Genomic DNA, 14,893 nt, shown 5'->3' on the forward strand with positions numbered 1-14,893 from the left:
AACCAGTAAAGATTGATCCTCTTGCCTCTTGTTTTCCTCAACTGTAAAACGTGGGTTTCTAAGGCTTGGCTGCACCGCCACCTCTGACAGTCGAATTCTGGAGTCTGTGCTAGAGGACACGTCCCCAGAACAACTGGGCCCAGTGTCTGTCTGACATACATTTCCAGAGTGCCTGCAGGCCTCCTTGGTCTGACTGACTTTGTAGCACTGGTGTCCTTGAGGTCTTTGTCGGATGGGTTTGTGACATCGTCTTTAACCTTTGGTCCCTGCAGGACGGTGACCCACACTTAACAACCATTCTGGTACCGCTCTCTGTCAGAGGTTGCTTTTTGCCAGTGTTCTTCCTGGAAGCAGTCATGAGCAGACAAGCTTAGAAAGGGTGTTCTCTTCGTGTTGTTTCAGGGAAAATAGAGAAAGTCAAACCTCCTCCATCCCCCTCACCTGAAGGCCCCAGCTCACAGCCTGACTTAGCCCCCGAAGAGGCTGCCGGATCCCAGCGGCCCAAGAATCTGATGCAGACCCTCATGGAAGACTATGAGACCCACAAATCTAAAAGGCGTGAGAGAATGGATGATAGTAGTGTAAGTTTTTCCTCCTTTCCTCTTTCACTTCTCTGAGGGCGAACGTCCGCGTGGCATGCAGTTATCCCCGTTCAGGCACGGGTGTGTATGCCGTCGTCTGGCCCGTGTCCTGGCTCTGAAACCAATTCTCAAATGTGTCCGTTTAACGTGCCTGGAGTTGGGTTTGGGTGTTTTGCCATGTTTCTCAAAAATGTGGATGATGCAAGGAGTGGGTCCTTTTGCTGCCGAGTGTAGCTGGAACCCACCGGCGAGGCTGGTGCAGGGGAGGATGTTTGGTGTGTAGAAAAAAAAAAAACCACGTCAGCACAACACAGGAGGAAGGACACAAGCACCCCCAAATCATCTCCGGGTACTCCCTGCTACCATCGCTGGCCCGCCCCATAGAGGTTTAAGTTCTCTAGGGAACTCTGATGATGCTGTCCCTTTTACTGTCTACTCTGAGCAGTCCCCATAAATGTGACACAGCGTGCAGAAGGCTGAATGGGTTTTGGGCTGTTACCAAGCGTGTGTGTACAGTTTGGCAGGAAAGAGCCATTTAAAATGACAGTTAGAAACCACAGGACTATCCTACTACCCTCGGTTCTCAGCGCCTTTGCACGTGACATTCACATGAGCCGTGAAGGACACCATCTGCTCTGGAGTTTCTTTCTCCAGTCAGAGAGACAGTCTCCATAGCCAGGAGCCCAGGGACCAGCCTCAGGGGGCCCGTGCCGACTTCCTGGGGGGTCTGGTGGCCTCAGTCTCGTCCATTTATCGAAGTGGTCATTGCCCACCCCCCAGTTTCACCTAGGTCACAAATAGCTTGGGTCCGTTGAAGACATTGCCCAGCTGACCCGGACAGTGCTGGCTTATGCCTGTGGTCCTGGTGTAATTTTTAACAGCATCCCCTTTCACTTTTAAAAACTGCCCCAGTTTGGATAATAAATTGTTGGGTCACCTTAAACTTGAATGCTACGGACTCACAGTCGGAATCCCATGCCTACTTACTGCCTCGCATATCCTGGTTGGCTAAGTTCAAGGGTTTCGGGACCTGAAGCCAGATGCTGAACGATGCTTTTAAAAATATTTAGTGATAAAGAAAGCGGACACATCTATAGCAGCTGCTGACTCGCTTGCTTCCCCCAGGCTCTCCCTTGGGTTTCCACCTAAGCTGCCTAGAACACGGCCTCAGCTGCTCTGTTCGGCTGGAGCCTTCGGGGGCCATTCCTCCTACCGCACAGTGGATGGGGCCTGGCCCTCGGTCGCTGTTGCAGACAATTCTGCTGCTGGGGCTCCTTCCCCAAGCCCATAGGACTTCTGCCCATAAGGTCACCTTAGCCAGCACTTCTTTGCAGCCCCACTGAAAATACGGAGTTTACCTTTAGGTATTTTCTGGAGCCTGTGCTTTTGAAGCTCAGTGCTGTAAATGGCTTGTTTTCTTTTCTCCCAGTGAGTCCACACCGTATATCAGCAGCTGTGGTAGAGGTTAGCTGGGGGGCCCCCTTGCATCCTGGCATGGAAGGGGAAGAATGAACGGAAGCACTCTGCTTGTGACCCTTGCAGGTGTTTTCTAAGCACAGTCTGCACATTGCCTGTGTGTGCCTGTCGTGTTGAAGTGCAGATATTAGAGGCAAATACTCCCCACGAAAGTGAAGAGCCCACTGCCACTCATTCCACACACACAGGCTGAAAGCCACCCTCGTGCAAACTCAGGATGCAACCAGATTGGATATCCCCTTTGTATTCAGGAATCTACTTGGAATCAACATTTCAATATGCTAATTATCCCTCACATACTCAACCAAGTGGCAGCCTCCCATCTCTGTTTTTCTCAAGGAAATAAACATTTTGCATAAGGAAGAAACCTATTAACTAATCAGGCTGTTAATATCCCCAGACCTTGGATTCAAAGCCAGGTGTTTTGCGCTGTTCTTGATATTACAAGAGAACCAAGTTTGTTGTAGGAAACTCTTAGGAACAGAGCAAAATCTATCCAATCCACTATATCCTCTTTTAAGAGACCCAAAACTTCAAAAACCTACTCGGATTGCTTCTAAAGCACATATGTGACCATCAGCCAAACTTGATTTTAGAGCCACCTGTTCTTTCATCCCTTAGGCCTTTTAATTCAGGGGATCCTTTCTACTGGATCTACATCAGTCACTGGAGAATGTGTTAAAGGTTCCCTGTAGGAATGAACAAACTGCCTTTGTTTTCCTAGCTGATCTCTGGCCCCTTCTTTAATCATCTCTCCTACCAGGAGGATAATCATAGGGAGCCAATGGATTGTTTGATGTTTGACTGCGTACCTGGCTTCCCTGCCGCAGAAGCTGGTAGTCCTGTTTTCCCGGTGCCATTCACATACGCTATTCTGAGGGTGAAACACGGCTTCTTAGCTCCTCCACCCTCCAGAAGCCTCACATGGCTCACCTGAGTCCGGTGTCACCTCACGCATCCACCTGCCAGCATTCTTTCCAGTAAAGTCACTTGGTCGCACTCTGGGTCCCTCACACACGATCAGGACCAAACCTTGTGTTTGCTCATAGGAAGCGGCGAGTTCTTTCTGACTGGAATGAAAAGAATTCTTACTCGCTTGCTAAGGAGAAGGAAGACCTAAAACCAAAATGGGGCAGTTAGGATGTATGTGTAGTGGTACGGTAGACACATGGTCTTACTGAGCATGAAGGACAGAAGAGCAGACAGAGGAGGCAAGGGAAGCTATGAGCTGTGCCTGTAGTTTTCACGAGTGGTTTTTGCCAGCCCCCGAGAAAGACATCCTTGCCATTCCAAACAGGTTCAGTTTCCCCGCCCCAGAGCAGCAGTGGTCTCTGGAGTCCTGTCCCCAGCTCGTTTCCAGCTTCAATCTTCCCACTTTATAAAAAATCGTATGCCGGACCAGAAGGAGGCCGCTGGTTCATGGATCCCCTGCCAGGGGATGGTGTGGGGGGAAGCTGCCGTATTCCGTAGCCTTTTTCATGTCCCTGAGCTGTCCCCCTCTTCTGCTGGAAACAAGGGGGTGGCTCAGAGAACGACAGAAGATGGGAAATTCAATCCTGACTCTCTTTTGGGATACCTGCCCACAAGTCACTGCATCGGGGATCTTAAGTCACCTGTGGATGTCCTCCTGCTTTCGCAGTTGATGAAAAAGTCAGTAACGAGGAACTGGAAGAAGTCCCTTTTCTCGAGAAGTGATCCCCACGTGGCCACCCTTGTTACCAGCTCAGACCTGGGGCCGGTGCTAGCTGCTGGTTTCCACGCTGTGTGAGATGTGGTCACCGATGAGTGTCTCCGAGCTCAAGGCTTCAGCCAGGCCCCACTGACTACGGGACCCCTCAGCTAATTTGGGGGTAGGGAGGTTGCTATCCCCACCCTTACCTCCTTACCCTGGCTGTTTACCAGCCTTCACAAGGCCTTGTAAGAACTAGAAAAAGGCATCCTTTTTCCTCTTCCAGGATGCGCCCCGGCCCCTGCCACACTGTGAGGGGAATGGGGGAACTGAGCTGCAGCCCCATGCACCCCCTCAGCCTGCTGCCTCTCTGCCTTGCACGCATCACCCAGCCAGACGCAACAATCAGGTTTCTTATCTGGAAATGTTTTCTTTGTGGAAGTGTCCCCTTAGCTGGGCCTGATGCCACCTCTGGTCCGTCATGTAACACACAACGGACTAATGAATCATAGTTTCCTAAAAGGTTCCCTGATGCCTTGCAAGGGAAGGATATTTAGGCAAAAGTGTTTTTTCTGGCCAGTTGTTCCCTGAGCCTCAGAAGATGATGGGTTCCTGAGTCAGTGATGCTCTTGAACAGGTTGGTGGATTTGCTTTCCCTTTCTCAATTGAAGAGATGCTGGCCTGCATCCAAATTACAGCCTCCTAGACGCATTCAGCCCCAACCCGGCTTCTAGCGTAGGATCCACTCTTGGTGGGTTTTCTACTCTCTCTCTTGCCCCCAAAATAGTTACCGAGACATCTTTCAGTCATCACTGCCTGTCTTGGAATAAGGGAAGGCCTCACCTGTCCTCCTGGGTTAAGTCAAAGCTGGGGGCTAGCAGTTACCGCTTTTCTAAGAATTCCTCGCACACATTCCCCCTCAAAGCAAGACACCCCGTGGCCATATTTACTCTCAGTGAGTGGATGAGGGAGGCCCATCCTGTGCCCCACACCGCAGGCTCCATGGGAAGCTTAGCCACAAGCAAGGATGTTTTGTGCTGCCCAGATTTCTCCTAGCTGCTCATACCCTGTGGGGGTACAAAGAGAATTCATCAGACGCGAATCATCAGCCTGATCATTACAGAACTATCATTTTTAGCGCTACACAGTAGAAGCAGTTAATGACCACAGACATATGACCCCACCTAACCAGTCCGTGGATGCCACTGGCAAAGACCGAGAAATGCCTCCAGTGTCCTAAGCTGTGTAAATGCAAGGTCATTACCATTACCATAATTCCGGAGGGGGCTGCCCAAAGTCCGTTTTTCTATGTCATTTCCCATAGCTGGCCCATTTTGTTCTGAGCATTTCTTGCAGGGACTTTTAGTTTCCTACAGGAACTAAAGGGTCATTTTAGTTCCTACATGATCACCCCACTGTCAGGAACTTATCCAGGCCCCCAAAACAGTGACAAGGATGGCTGTGTGCCCTCCCTAGTAAGTGCCATCCACAGCTCAGGTTCACAGGACCTGCCCCCACAAACCTTGTATCCAAATCAAGTCCTGAGCCTGTGCTTAGGGTCCTCTTTTCGTGGGACAGTGGGCTACAAGACTGCTGTGGGGCTCAAAGGAACTACAGGAAGAGAAGAGGCTGGTTGGCTACAGATTCTAGCAAATCCAAAATGGCCATCAAAGACCGCGCTGGTGGGCAGCTGTTTGTATATGGGGGCGGGGAAGACTCTTGTTAATTCAAAGCACAGAAAGTGGAAGCACCGAATCTTGAATTAACAAAGTGTGGCTTATCTGATATTTTTATTAATGAATAGCAGGGTATCTACATGCTCCAAAAGATACAGATTTTTAAATAAACTAATATCAGATGAAGCGAGTCTGGCGTGGGTGTGTGATGGTCTCCCCGTGTTACTTCCCCTCCCTCCCACACCCAGCGTGGTGCCAGTTCCCAGCTGGGGGGTGTCGTGCGAGTGTGTCTCTGCTGTGTACTAACCTGCTCTTTTCCCTCTCTGCCAGTACACCTCTAAGTTACTGTCTTGCAAGGTGACTTCCGAGGTACTTTTCCACTTGTTTGTCTTGGTGTTCCTGCATGCCTGACCCAGGTGCATGCTCTTGTGGTTTGCCATTTCCTGATGTGTTCAAGGAGACGGGCACGGAAGCAGCTCGTCTCTGTGTTTCTTTCTTCCAGCCTTTTCGGAACTGGGGACTGCCTGGAAATGTTGGGGTACATGCGACAGGGCTCCCCGCTGCTGTGCTTTGCTGTGCTGTGTGGTGGGGCTGGAGAAGACCTTGCCCTGCTCATGGATCTGGAAGGTGTTTGCATTCAAGGGCATGGACTTTAGTTTCTTCAGGCACTGATAGCAAAGATAACTCTGGTCTGGTTAGAAAACAGTGCAACTCAAGAGGCCTGAGCTGTTGATCCAGTTCTTTGTTTCCCATAACACAAATCCAGATAGCTCCACTCCATAGCCTCAGGATCTTCAGGATAAGTTGTTCCAAAAGTGAACCATCCCACTGCCCACTCCCCTCCCCGCTCCCATCTTTAAACCTGGTGTTTGTTTGTTTGTTTTTGGAAGCTCTTTAATTTAAGCATTGAATTTCCAAGTCTCCTCCTTTCTTCTACAATTTCCTTTTACACAGATTTCACAATTCTCTGTGCTATGAAAAGTCACAGTATTTTTCATTTTCCCCTAATTTTTAAATGTTTTTCCTTTTTTTTTTTTTTTTTTTGCTATGGGGAAACAATGTTTTTGTATTTTTTCTTTAGAATTTTATTATTTTTAAAAGAATTATTTCAAATGTACAGAACTGTAGGGAGAATCATTCATTCATTCTCTCAGTTAACAATTTATTGAGGACCTGGTACATGCCAGACACTCTTTGAGGTTCCAGAAATAGAGCAGTTGACAAAACAAAGTCCTCGATGTCATGGAGTTGGCATTCAGATGTTCCAATAATAAGAGAATAAAACAATAAAGCCCACCCATCCAGCTTTGACCATTCTTATCATTTCATATTTGCTTAATATTTTTAAATTATTAATATTAATAACATATTAATAATATCAAGAATATTAATCTTGCAAATACCGTTCAAGCCCCCTTGTTACTTCTCTCCAATCCCCATTTCTCTCTCTCCTGAGAGGTAACTTTTCTTAGGTTTGCTGTTAATCATTTCTATGCATGTCTTCATATTTCATATGTTTGTCTACGTGGATAACATCTTGGTTTTGCATGCCTTAAAACTTTCTAGAAACGATACCACATTGTAACATCCTCTGCTCCTTACTTTATTCTGTCTACATTGTTTTTAGATGCCTCCAAGTTGTTACGACTCCAGCTCATTCATTATAACTGTTGTATCGTATCCCACTGAATGAATATATCACTGTTTATTCATCCTCCTATTGATGGAAATGTTGGTTGTTTCTCTCTTTCTTTGTTTCCTTATTTTTTGCAATTACAAACAATGTTTCAGTGAATGTTACGCGCGTTTCTCTTTGTGTAAGCTCTGGAAGAATTTCTCTCTATATATCTAGGAGGGGAAGTACTGGTTAGAGGGCTTTACATCCTCGCATTCATTACATATTGCAAATTATTCTTCAGAATGGTTGTGCTAACTTACAGCACAATGTATTTTTAAAATCTCCCTATCTTGCAAAGTAATTAGTACCAGAGATGGGAGCTGATGATTATCAGTAATTTTCTTTCAAAAGATATGAGTATTCTTTCATAAGATATAAAATGAGTAATGAAATATAAAAGATATATCATCCCAGGTACCCTCCTCAGTGGCTAATTGTGGTTCTCATCTAGGCAATGGCAGTGGAAGAATTAGGCCCTAGGCCCCATCCCCTTTGAGTTAACATAATTAAGAATAATGAAAATCTGGTCAAATATGTCCAAGGAAGATAAAACTGGGCCCAGTCTATCTTCAATTGAAGAGGACTTAGGAAGACAAAATATTAATGTAAATGGAATGACTGACATTACTTAACCCCTCTGCCTTTTGTTACCCATACTCCAAATACAGTTGTCTGTTGATTTCTACACAGAGATGAGCGATTTGCTTGAATTCCCCAAGCTTGAGAGAGAGAAAATTAATATTAGAGGGTTGCTCAAAGAGAATTGATTTTTTTCCCTCTCACCAGACCTAAATCTGAATTTGTGAAAATGATAAAACCTTAAATCAGATTTTTCTATTATTATTTTTAATTTTTTTTTTTTTTTATGTTTTCCCCTCTCCATTCCTATAGAGAGTATTACTGCTCTTTCTGTTGCTTCTTCCAACAGACTCCTGATGGGCACTGAGCCACAATGTAGCACGGTGGCCTAGGGCATCAGCTCCACACCCAGAATTCTGGGTGCGAACCTCACCTCTTCCCCCAGCTGAGTAACATTGGTCAACTTAACCTCCCTGTGCTTCAGTTTCTTCCTATGGGAAATGCAAGTAATAATAGTATGTATCCCATAGAACAGTCTTGAGGATCAAAACAGTAAGTGGTTCACAGTATGTGTGATGTGTTTACTATTACTAGAGCTCGGGAGGCAAGTGCTTTTTTTGCCCAAAAAAGAAAGGAGTGAACTTTAGGAAATAAAGTTAATATGCAGAAACTAAAGTATCAGAGCTCTAGATTTGCTTGAGATTTAGACACACACGCGTGCACGCGCACACACAAATACTGTACTCTGAATTAATTATGGAATAAATGCTCATTTAGATACCTTCTCCAAGAGCTTAGCATTTGAATCTTCAAAAAGCCATTGTAGGATGTCTTCACCCCTGAGCCAGTCCTAGACCAGAAGCCTTGTATTACCCAGAGACAACACGATGTAGTGCTCCTTATAAAAATGCCTTACGTCTGAACGCTTCATTGTTTACAAAGCCCCTTCAAATAATGATAGAAATAATTATTGGTTGAAAACTCGCAGAGCACTGGGAACTATGCTGTATGGACTTTGCCTCATTTATTCCCTGCGCCAGCTCTCTACTATAGCTTTTATGATTCCCATTTCACACCTAAGAGAACTGAGGCCCCAGGGTAAGTGACTTTTCTAAGGTCACACAGTCACTAGGATTTAAATCTAGACTTGCCTGGACTTCAGAGTCGGCGCTGTCTCCGGAGAAAGCCTTCGACCCAAGGCAGGTGCTGTCTCCATCTTGCAGATGAAGAAAGCTGAGACACGAGATGCCACGGACAACACCATGTTCCAGACGGAACTGGAAAGAAAGTCAGGACTTCCGGATCTAGTCCAGTACCCTGTCTCAGTACTGTGTTACCACGCACTGACCTTCTAGACGAATCCTCTACTTAACTATACCAGACTTAGTAGCATTCTTTGCCCCTACTGGTCTCTTATTCTTAGATATTGAATAAGTGACCATGGTATGCTTACACACAAGACACTATGATATGGCTTATGTGCTTAACGATGAACATTCATTTAGGAGACGTGGCTGAGTGCATCCTACATGTTAGGTCCAGCTGTCCCAGCTGGGGAAACTGGGGAAGGCTTCCCAGAGGAAAGCACACGGGAGGTCTGGGAAGTCCATCCATTTGTCAGAGGTCCAAAGAAGCAGGTTGAGATGGACCCCCAGACCGTGAATCTACCCAGAACTTGCTTGTGCCTTGGTTCCCAGTACTGCCTGCAACCTGCACCTCCTTGCTTCTCTGGAGTTGCCCGCATCTCCGTCCCTTGCCAAAATGATTGTTCCTAATTAGAATAAGCAAAGCCTTCACTGCAGTTTGGGTCGTCAACCAGTGTTGGCTCTGCTAGACTTTTCTTTAATATCAGAACCTGCACATCCTAAGCTAATGCCACCGTAATTTAATTGATTGGCATGCATGGGCTTGCTTGTGGTGCCGTGTCATGAAATTGAGCCATTTCTCATATGTTGGCAACCTGAATGTCATCCATCTGGATCTCATCTCAATCAAACCAAAGCTGGAGCAGCCTGGCTGAGGTCTTCCCTCTGGAGTCCACAGACTATTCTAGTGAACTGGAGGGAGGGAGGCCTTATCCCAACAGTGGTGAGCCTACCTGTCCTGGATTTTGTCACCTTGCATTTCATTTATTAGCACCTGTGCCCTGATGTTGCATCATCATGCTCAGATTGCTTTTTATTGGCCTGGGAAGCTGTTTTTCTTTCCACCTAGTTTCTCTTGGAAGTTTAGTCATACCAAAGTAGACTTTTATGATATAAATATGATCATAGCTTATGTATGTCCACAAAGCTTGATGGGCTGAATTCACACTGGTCCAGTTGTTTGGGATTATTTTCTGGTTTGCTTGCTTACAAAGAGACTAAGACAACTGATACCTGTGCTGTCCGATATGGTAGTCACAAGGTCCGTGAGGATATTAAAATTAATGAAAATTAAATATTTAGTTTCTCAGCCACACTAGCCTTATTCCAGGTGCTCCATAGCCATGCAGCTTAGTGGCTACCATATTACTGACACAGATACAGAACATTTCCATCAGACAGCACTGATCGGATAACATGTAGAGACCTACTGTGTTATCAAAACACTTAATGCAGAGTCAAGTCTAGTTCAAAAACATGTGCAAACTTGTGATGAGCACTGGGTGTTATATGTAAGTGATGAGTCACTAAATTCTGCTCCTGAAACCAGTATGACACTATATGTTAAGTCACTAGAATTTCAATAAAAATGGAAGAAGAAAAAAAGACATGGAGAACACGTCAGGGAAATTAAATCTTTCTATACTGAAAACTATGGGTCAAAGAGCAAATGAAATTTGGCTATGAAATGAATGCATATCCAGAACCTCCCACCCTACTTTATTTGCCACGTCTCTTCTACCTCCCGGCCATACCAGACACTATTACTTTCCCTTTCTTGGATGCTGTTGAGAGGGAAAGGACAAAAACAAAACAAAACAAAACAAAAAAGCGGAAAAGCTGGTTTGTTTATGTAGTGAACATCCATGAACTCTGATTCATTTTTTTTCCTTCTTCTCTTTAGGTCCTTGAGGCCACACGGGTTAATCGAAGAAAGAGCGCCCTGGCCTTGCGCTGGGAGGCAGGGATCTATGCCAACCAGGAGGAAGAAGACAATGAATAACAAACTTCCTTCCACCCAGGAAGCTTCTTTGGTGCTTGGGTTACCAAGAAACCAAGAAATCCACACATTGAAGCATTTTAATGGAATATTTATTAAAGTGCGAACAAACTCCGCAATCCTTATGTAGACCAGAAGCTGCAATGACCAACGATGAAAAATCAAGTGAAAAGAACCCACCCATCAAACTCTATAAACACCCAGGAGTCAAAAGAGAAAGGATTTTTTTTTTTTGGGGGGGGGACTCAAAGGATCACCTGGATGTGGACCAGTCCTTTGATCCCAAAGGACAAGCAAATCAACATGGTTCCTACAGGCAGGACTGAGACCAGCCTCGCTGGGTGATGAGGACAGACATTGGTAACAGGGCCATTTAGAGCAGTAGAACCCACACTGGTGCAGTCTACAGGGCGTAGGATGCTCCCTGCACCAGCTTCCCACCTTCACTCGCGGCATCCGAGGTGTTGGGATAACTTCGTTTACTCCAGCAGCCATAAAATGAAATGCAAGTTTCTCTGTATTTGCCCGGAAGAGGCAATTATGATTCCATTTCTCTTACATTTAATTGTTTTTAATTGGGAGCAATCGATGATGGCAATACATAAAATCCACATTTTTAAGACAATGTTTCTTCATGTTGCAAACACAATCTATTCTACAGGAAGGGGTTGAGAAAGAGGGAGAAAGCCAAACCAAATGGATTGTCTTAGCTTTAGGATCTCATCTGCTTATAGTATTGACTAATTTGCTGTTTATGAGAACACATTTTCACAATTATGTTTCTTCATATGAAAACTATATTTAGTGGGCAACAACTATTTTTATGATGGGATGGGGGGAGTATATCCATGTGTAAAATCTGTACACATTCAGCAGCTTGGCTCAAGATGGTAGGGGTATTTTTAGAATGGCAATAATTGAAAAAGGGCAAACTCTGCCTTAAGAGAGGCAGAGGATGGGAAATAAAAAGGTGTTTATAACTATATTTTATATTATAAAGTGGACCTTGGTAGGAAGAATGATAGATTATTTTGGATCGATCAGAAGGGAATCATTAAAGAAAAGGTCATGAAGGTAGACAGAGAAACAGGGAGGGAGAAAGTAGGAAAATAAGGAAGTAAGAGAGATTATTTTTGCTGAGCAACCAGCGTTTTTCAGGATGATAAAGAGAAAAATATAGAATATAAATTTAAGCGCAGGCTTGGAATCAGCTACAGATCCTAAAGATGGGGTGTGTGTGTGTGTGTGTGTGTGTGTGCGTGTGCATGTGTGTGCGTGTGTGCACGCGCACGTGCCTTTGTGTGTTTGGGTAAAGTGTGTGTACAAGGATTAAAATTCCAGAATGATCATGGGACAAGGGTGTACAGTTATTTCCTCCAAAGCTATTTGCCAGCATCAGGAGTGAGTGAGAATTTCTTTTTTATGAAAAGGGATATAGAGGCACCGACCTGATACAGTATTTGTAATATTAAATTGACCTAACCTGGTATTTGCATGAGTCACAATTGAAAAGTTTTGAGCGGTTTTGTAATTTGACATTTAGAAAAGTACCATATTTATTCTCATGCTTTGTATTCATAGCTTAGTATACTGTAGAGGATGCCAGGTTTACTCTCTGTCATTTAAAGCAATATGATAAGGGTATTCAATAATTGGGTGCCCCGAATTTCTGGATGAGAAACATTTTTAAATCTGGCCATGAGAAAAAAAACTGACCAGCCTTCTTTTTCCTGTTTGTTTTAAAACTATGTTTTTTTTTTTTTAAAGAGCAATAATTAAGCCAGACCTCACTAAAATTCCTTTCTGTTTTTATATTGTTAAGTCATAAGCTCTAATATGTTACTCTGACAAGTAGCAATGCCACAACAGTGTGTACGTAGATGTTATGGCACGTTATCTTTGCTTCTTTTAATAGACTAGTGTTGACTTTAGGGGGGAAAGTTTATTCACAGACAAGCAGTGGGCATAAAGTAAACATGCAACTGTCTGATAACTCACAAGGATCCTTTAAAACTGCCAAGGGAACCTGCCATTTGAAGCCAAACTCTAGAGGTGGGTAGTGGGCACCATCGTTATATGGGGTATTCTCCTGAATATTCTAAAGGGATACTCAACAAAATGTGCTAGCCACTGGGGACACAAAGAAGATCCCTGCTGCAAGGAATTCATTTTCGAGTGGGGGAGGCTGGCATGGAGACAGCCATGCCCAGGAAAATGAGGTCTGTGTTAGGTGGGAAGTCCTGACGGGTAAAATGGGAGGACCCAGGAAGGCCGCCTTGCCTGAGGGTTTCCAGGCTTCCCACGGCGGGCACGGGACCGAAAGCAGCTGGGACGAGACTTCGTGTGTCCCCGGGGCACAGTGGTAGCTAGGATGGCTGGTGAGCGGAGCGGTTTTATGAGGGGCACTAAAAATGGAACTGACTCTGCATCTGGTAGTGATATAGACATGAGCGAGACCAACACCATCTTTCCTAAGAGGAAACAGCCCTTAGGACCCAGTGGCAGGTTTTTGTTCTGTTTTGAAGGAAGCCATGGACCCACCCACCTTACACCTACATTTGAAAACGGAGAATTTGCAGCTGATTGGGAAGCTTAGGAGGTCACACAATTCATGGAATCGCTTTAGAGGCAGACCAGTTGGCCGTTGACTACAGTCGATTGAACCAGAAGCATGAATTGCATCGCGCAGAGTTCTAGAGCCCACTCCCTTGGTCCGTGCTCCGTGTGTGGGTAAGGCAACAAATGCAGAGTTCCCATGACCCCACCCTAGCCTCAAAGCTGCTTAACTATGGCCCCTACATGGCCAACATTTGCTTGTTCCCTCCGCTGCCTTCTGATGACTGCTCCGCTCACTTCCGATCCTATTCAAATGTAAATTAACAGTTCCCTTGCAAGAGCCAGATTTTCTCTGCGCTCTTGAGTTTTTTATTCCTTCCGAAAACATTGGGCTTTGTACATAGCACCGTGCTAGGCTCTGGGATCCCAAATGAACCCCTTTAATCTTCTGAAAATGCAATAGACCCCAGGAGGAGAGTCCTTCCTGCCTAATCCATCAAGAGGAAGAGGCTTGTCGGAAAAATGGGCCTCTGATGCTCGTCCCTGCCCCCAAATGGCACGAAAGCTTGTTAATCTCAACTATAACAAATGTTTAGATGCTGTAGATGTTAAAAGCTTTCCTGAAAGTGTTCCTTTCCACAGTGTTTATAGATGCTCCCATTCCTCCGGAGCTGATTACTGACATGCCTTGGCTTTCTCATCCAGAAATTATGGAAACAGGGTCTGTCAGTGGTAGGAGGCTGGGGCTGTGTTCTACTCGGATGACACAATGCGATTTCCTTACCTCTTTACACTTCTGCATGCTGCCCACCCTAGACGATGACATATAAGCCGTATATAGATCAGTGTCCACATATACACACACCACACACACACACATATAAAGCGTCACAAGAAACACTAAAACAGTGTTGACTCTTGTCTCTGAAGACAATTAAACATTTTTCCAACTAAATAATGGATGTAATTAAACTATGTATTGAAAAAAAAATAGCCTAAGTGTTTAGAGATGGTGAATATATCCAGTTTTAGTGACAGAACCAATTTCCTGAATTTTAAGCATTCAGTGAGTGAGCTGCCAATTTTGATTTTGTGTTGCCCTTTACCCAAAGGACTTTTTTTTTTTATTTGGAGGAGGAGGGGGGAAAGCAGCAATACTGTGTTTGAAAATTATACTCTGTATCTGGCTCTCCTGTGTATGTTAACCACTTAAATGTTATTATCCTGCTTCGGTTTTATAGTGATTGTGAGGCATTCAATGCAAGTATACAATTATTTTCTCATTAAAACCCAGTGTGTGCTGTGTTTTTATAAATGATGGCTGCTTGTTTGACTGGGGGTGGAAGCCGGATCTGCCACGTGACGACGCGCCGGCGCCCTTGGTCTTGACTTCCGTGTGGCAGTATCTGCGTCTTGCACATCTGGAACCGAAAAAGCAATACTAGCTGGTGGGGCACCACTGTGACAGGCTGTCCCAGTGCCTCTTTTTGTGATGCTGTCTCCAGCTGCCTCAGCTAGAGCCTGCAAACCTCTG

The 14,893-nt window shown here is 45.0% G+C and overlaps 1 protein-coding gene across 5 annotated transcripts in view; it reads left to right on the forward strand.

Annotated features, from left to right (window-relative positions):
- LOC118534811 (PALM2-AKAP2 fusion protein) overlaps positions 1 to 14,674 on the forward strand; it is a 132,947-nt gene extending 118,273 nt beyond the window's left edge. For 3 of the 5 annotated variants that reach the window (XM_078061573.1, XM_078061576.1, XM_036090890.2), the window contains exons 3-5: positions 403 to 581; positions 5,733 to 5,771; positions 10,708 to 14,674. In XM_078061573.1, coding sequence (XP_077917699.1) covers positions 403 to 581; positions 5,733 to 5,771; positions 10,708 to 10,806 — 317 coding nt within the window. In that variant the 3' untranslated portion in view covers positions 10,807 to 14,674. The remainder of the gene's footprint in view (positions 1 to 402; positions 582 to 5,732; positions 5,772 to 10,707) is intronic. The other 2 variants (XM_078061574.1, XM_078061575.1) reach the window with 2 other exon arrangements.
- The last annotated feature ends 219 nt before the right edge of the window (positions 14,675 to 14,893 follow it).

The sequence above is a fragment of the Halichoerus grypus genome, chromosome 14 (assembly GCF_964656455.1).
Source record: "Halichoerus grypus chromosome 14, mHalGry1.hap1.1, whole genome shotgun sequence".
NCBI lineage: Eukaryota > Metazoa > Chordata > Mammalia > Carnivora > Phocidae > Halichoerus > Halichoerus grypus.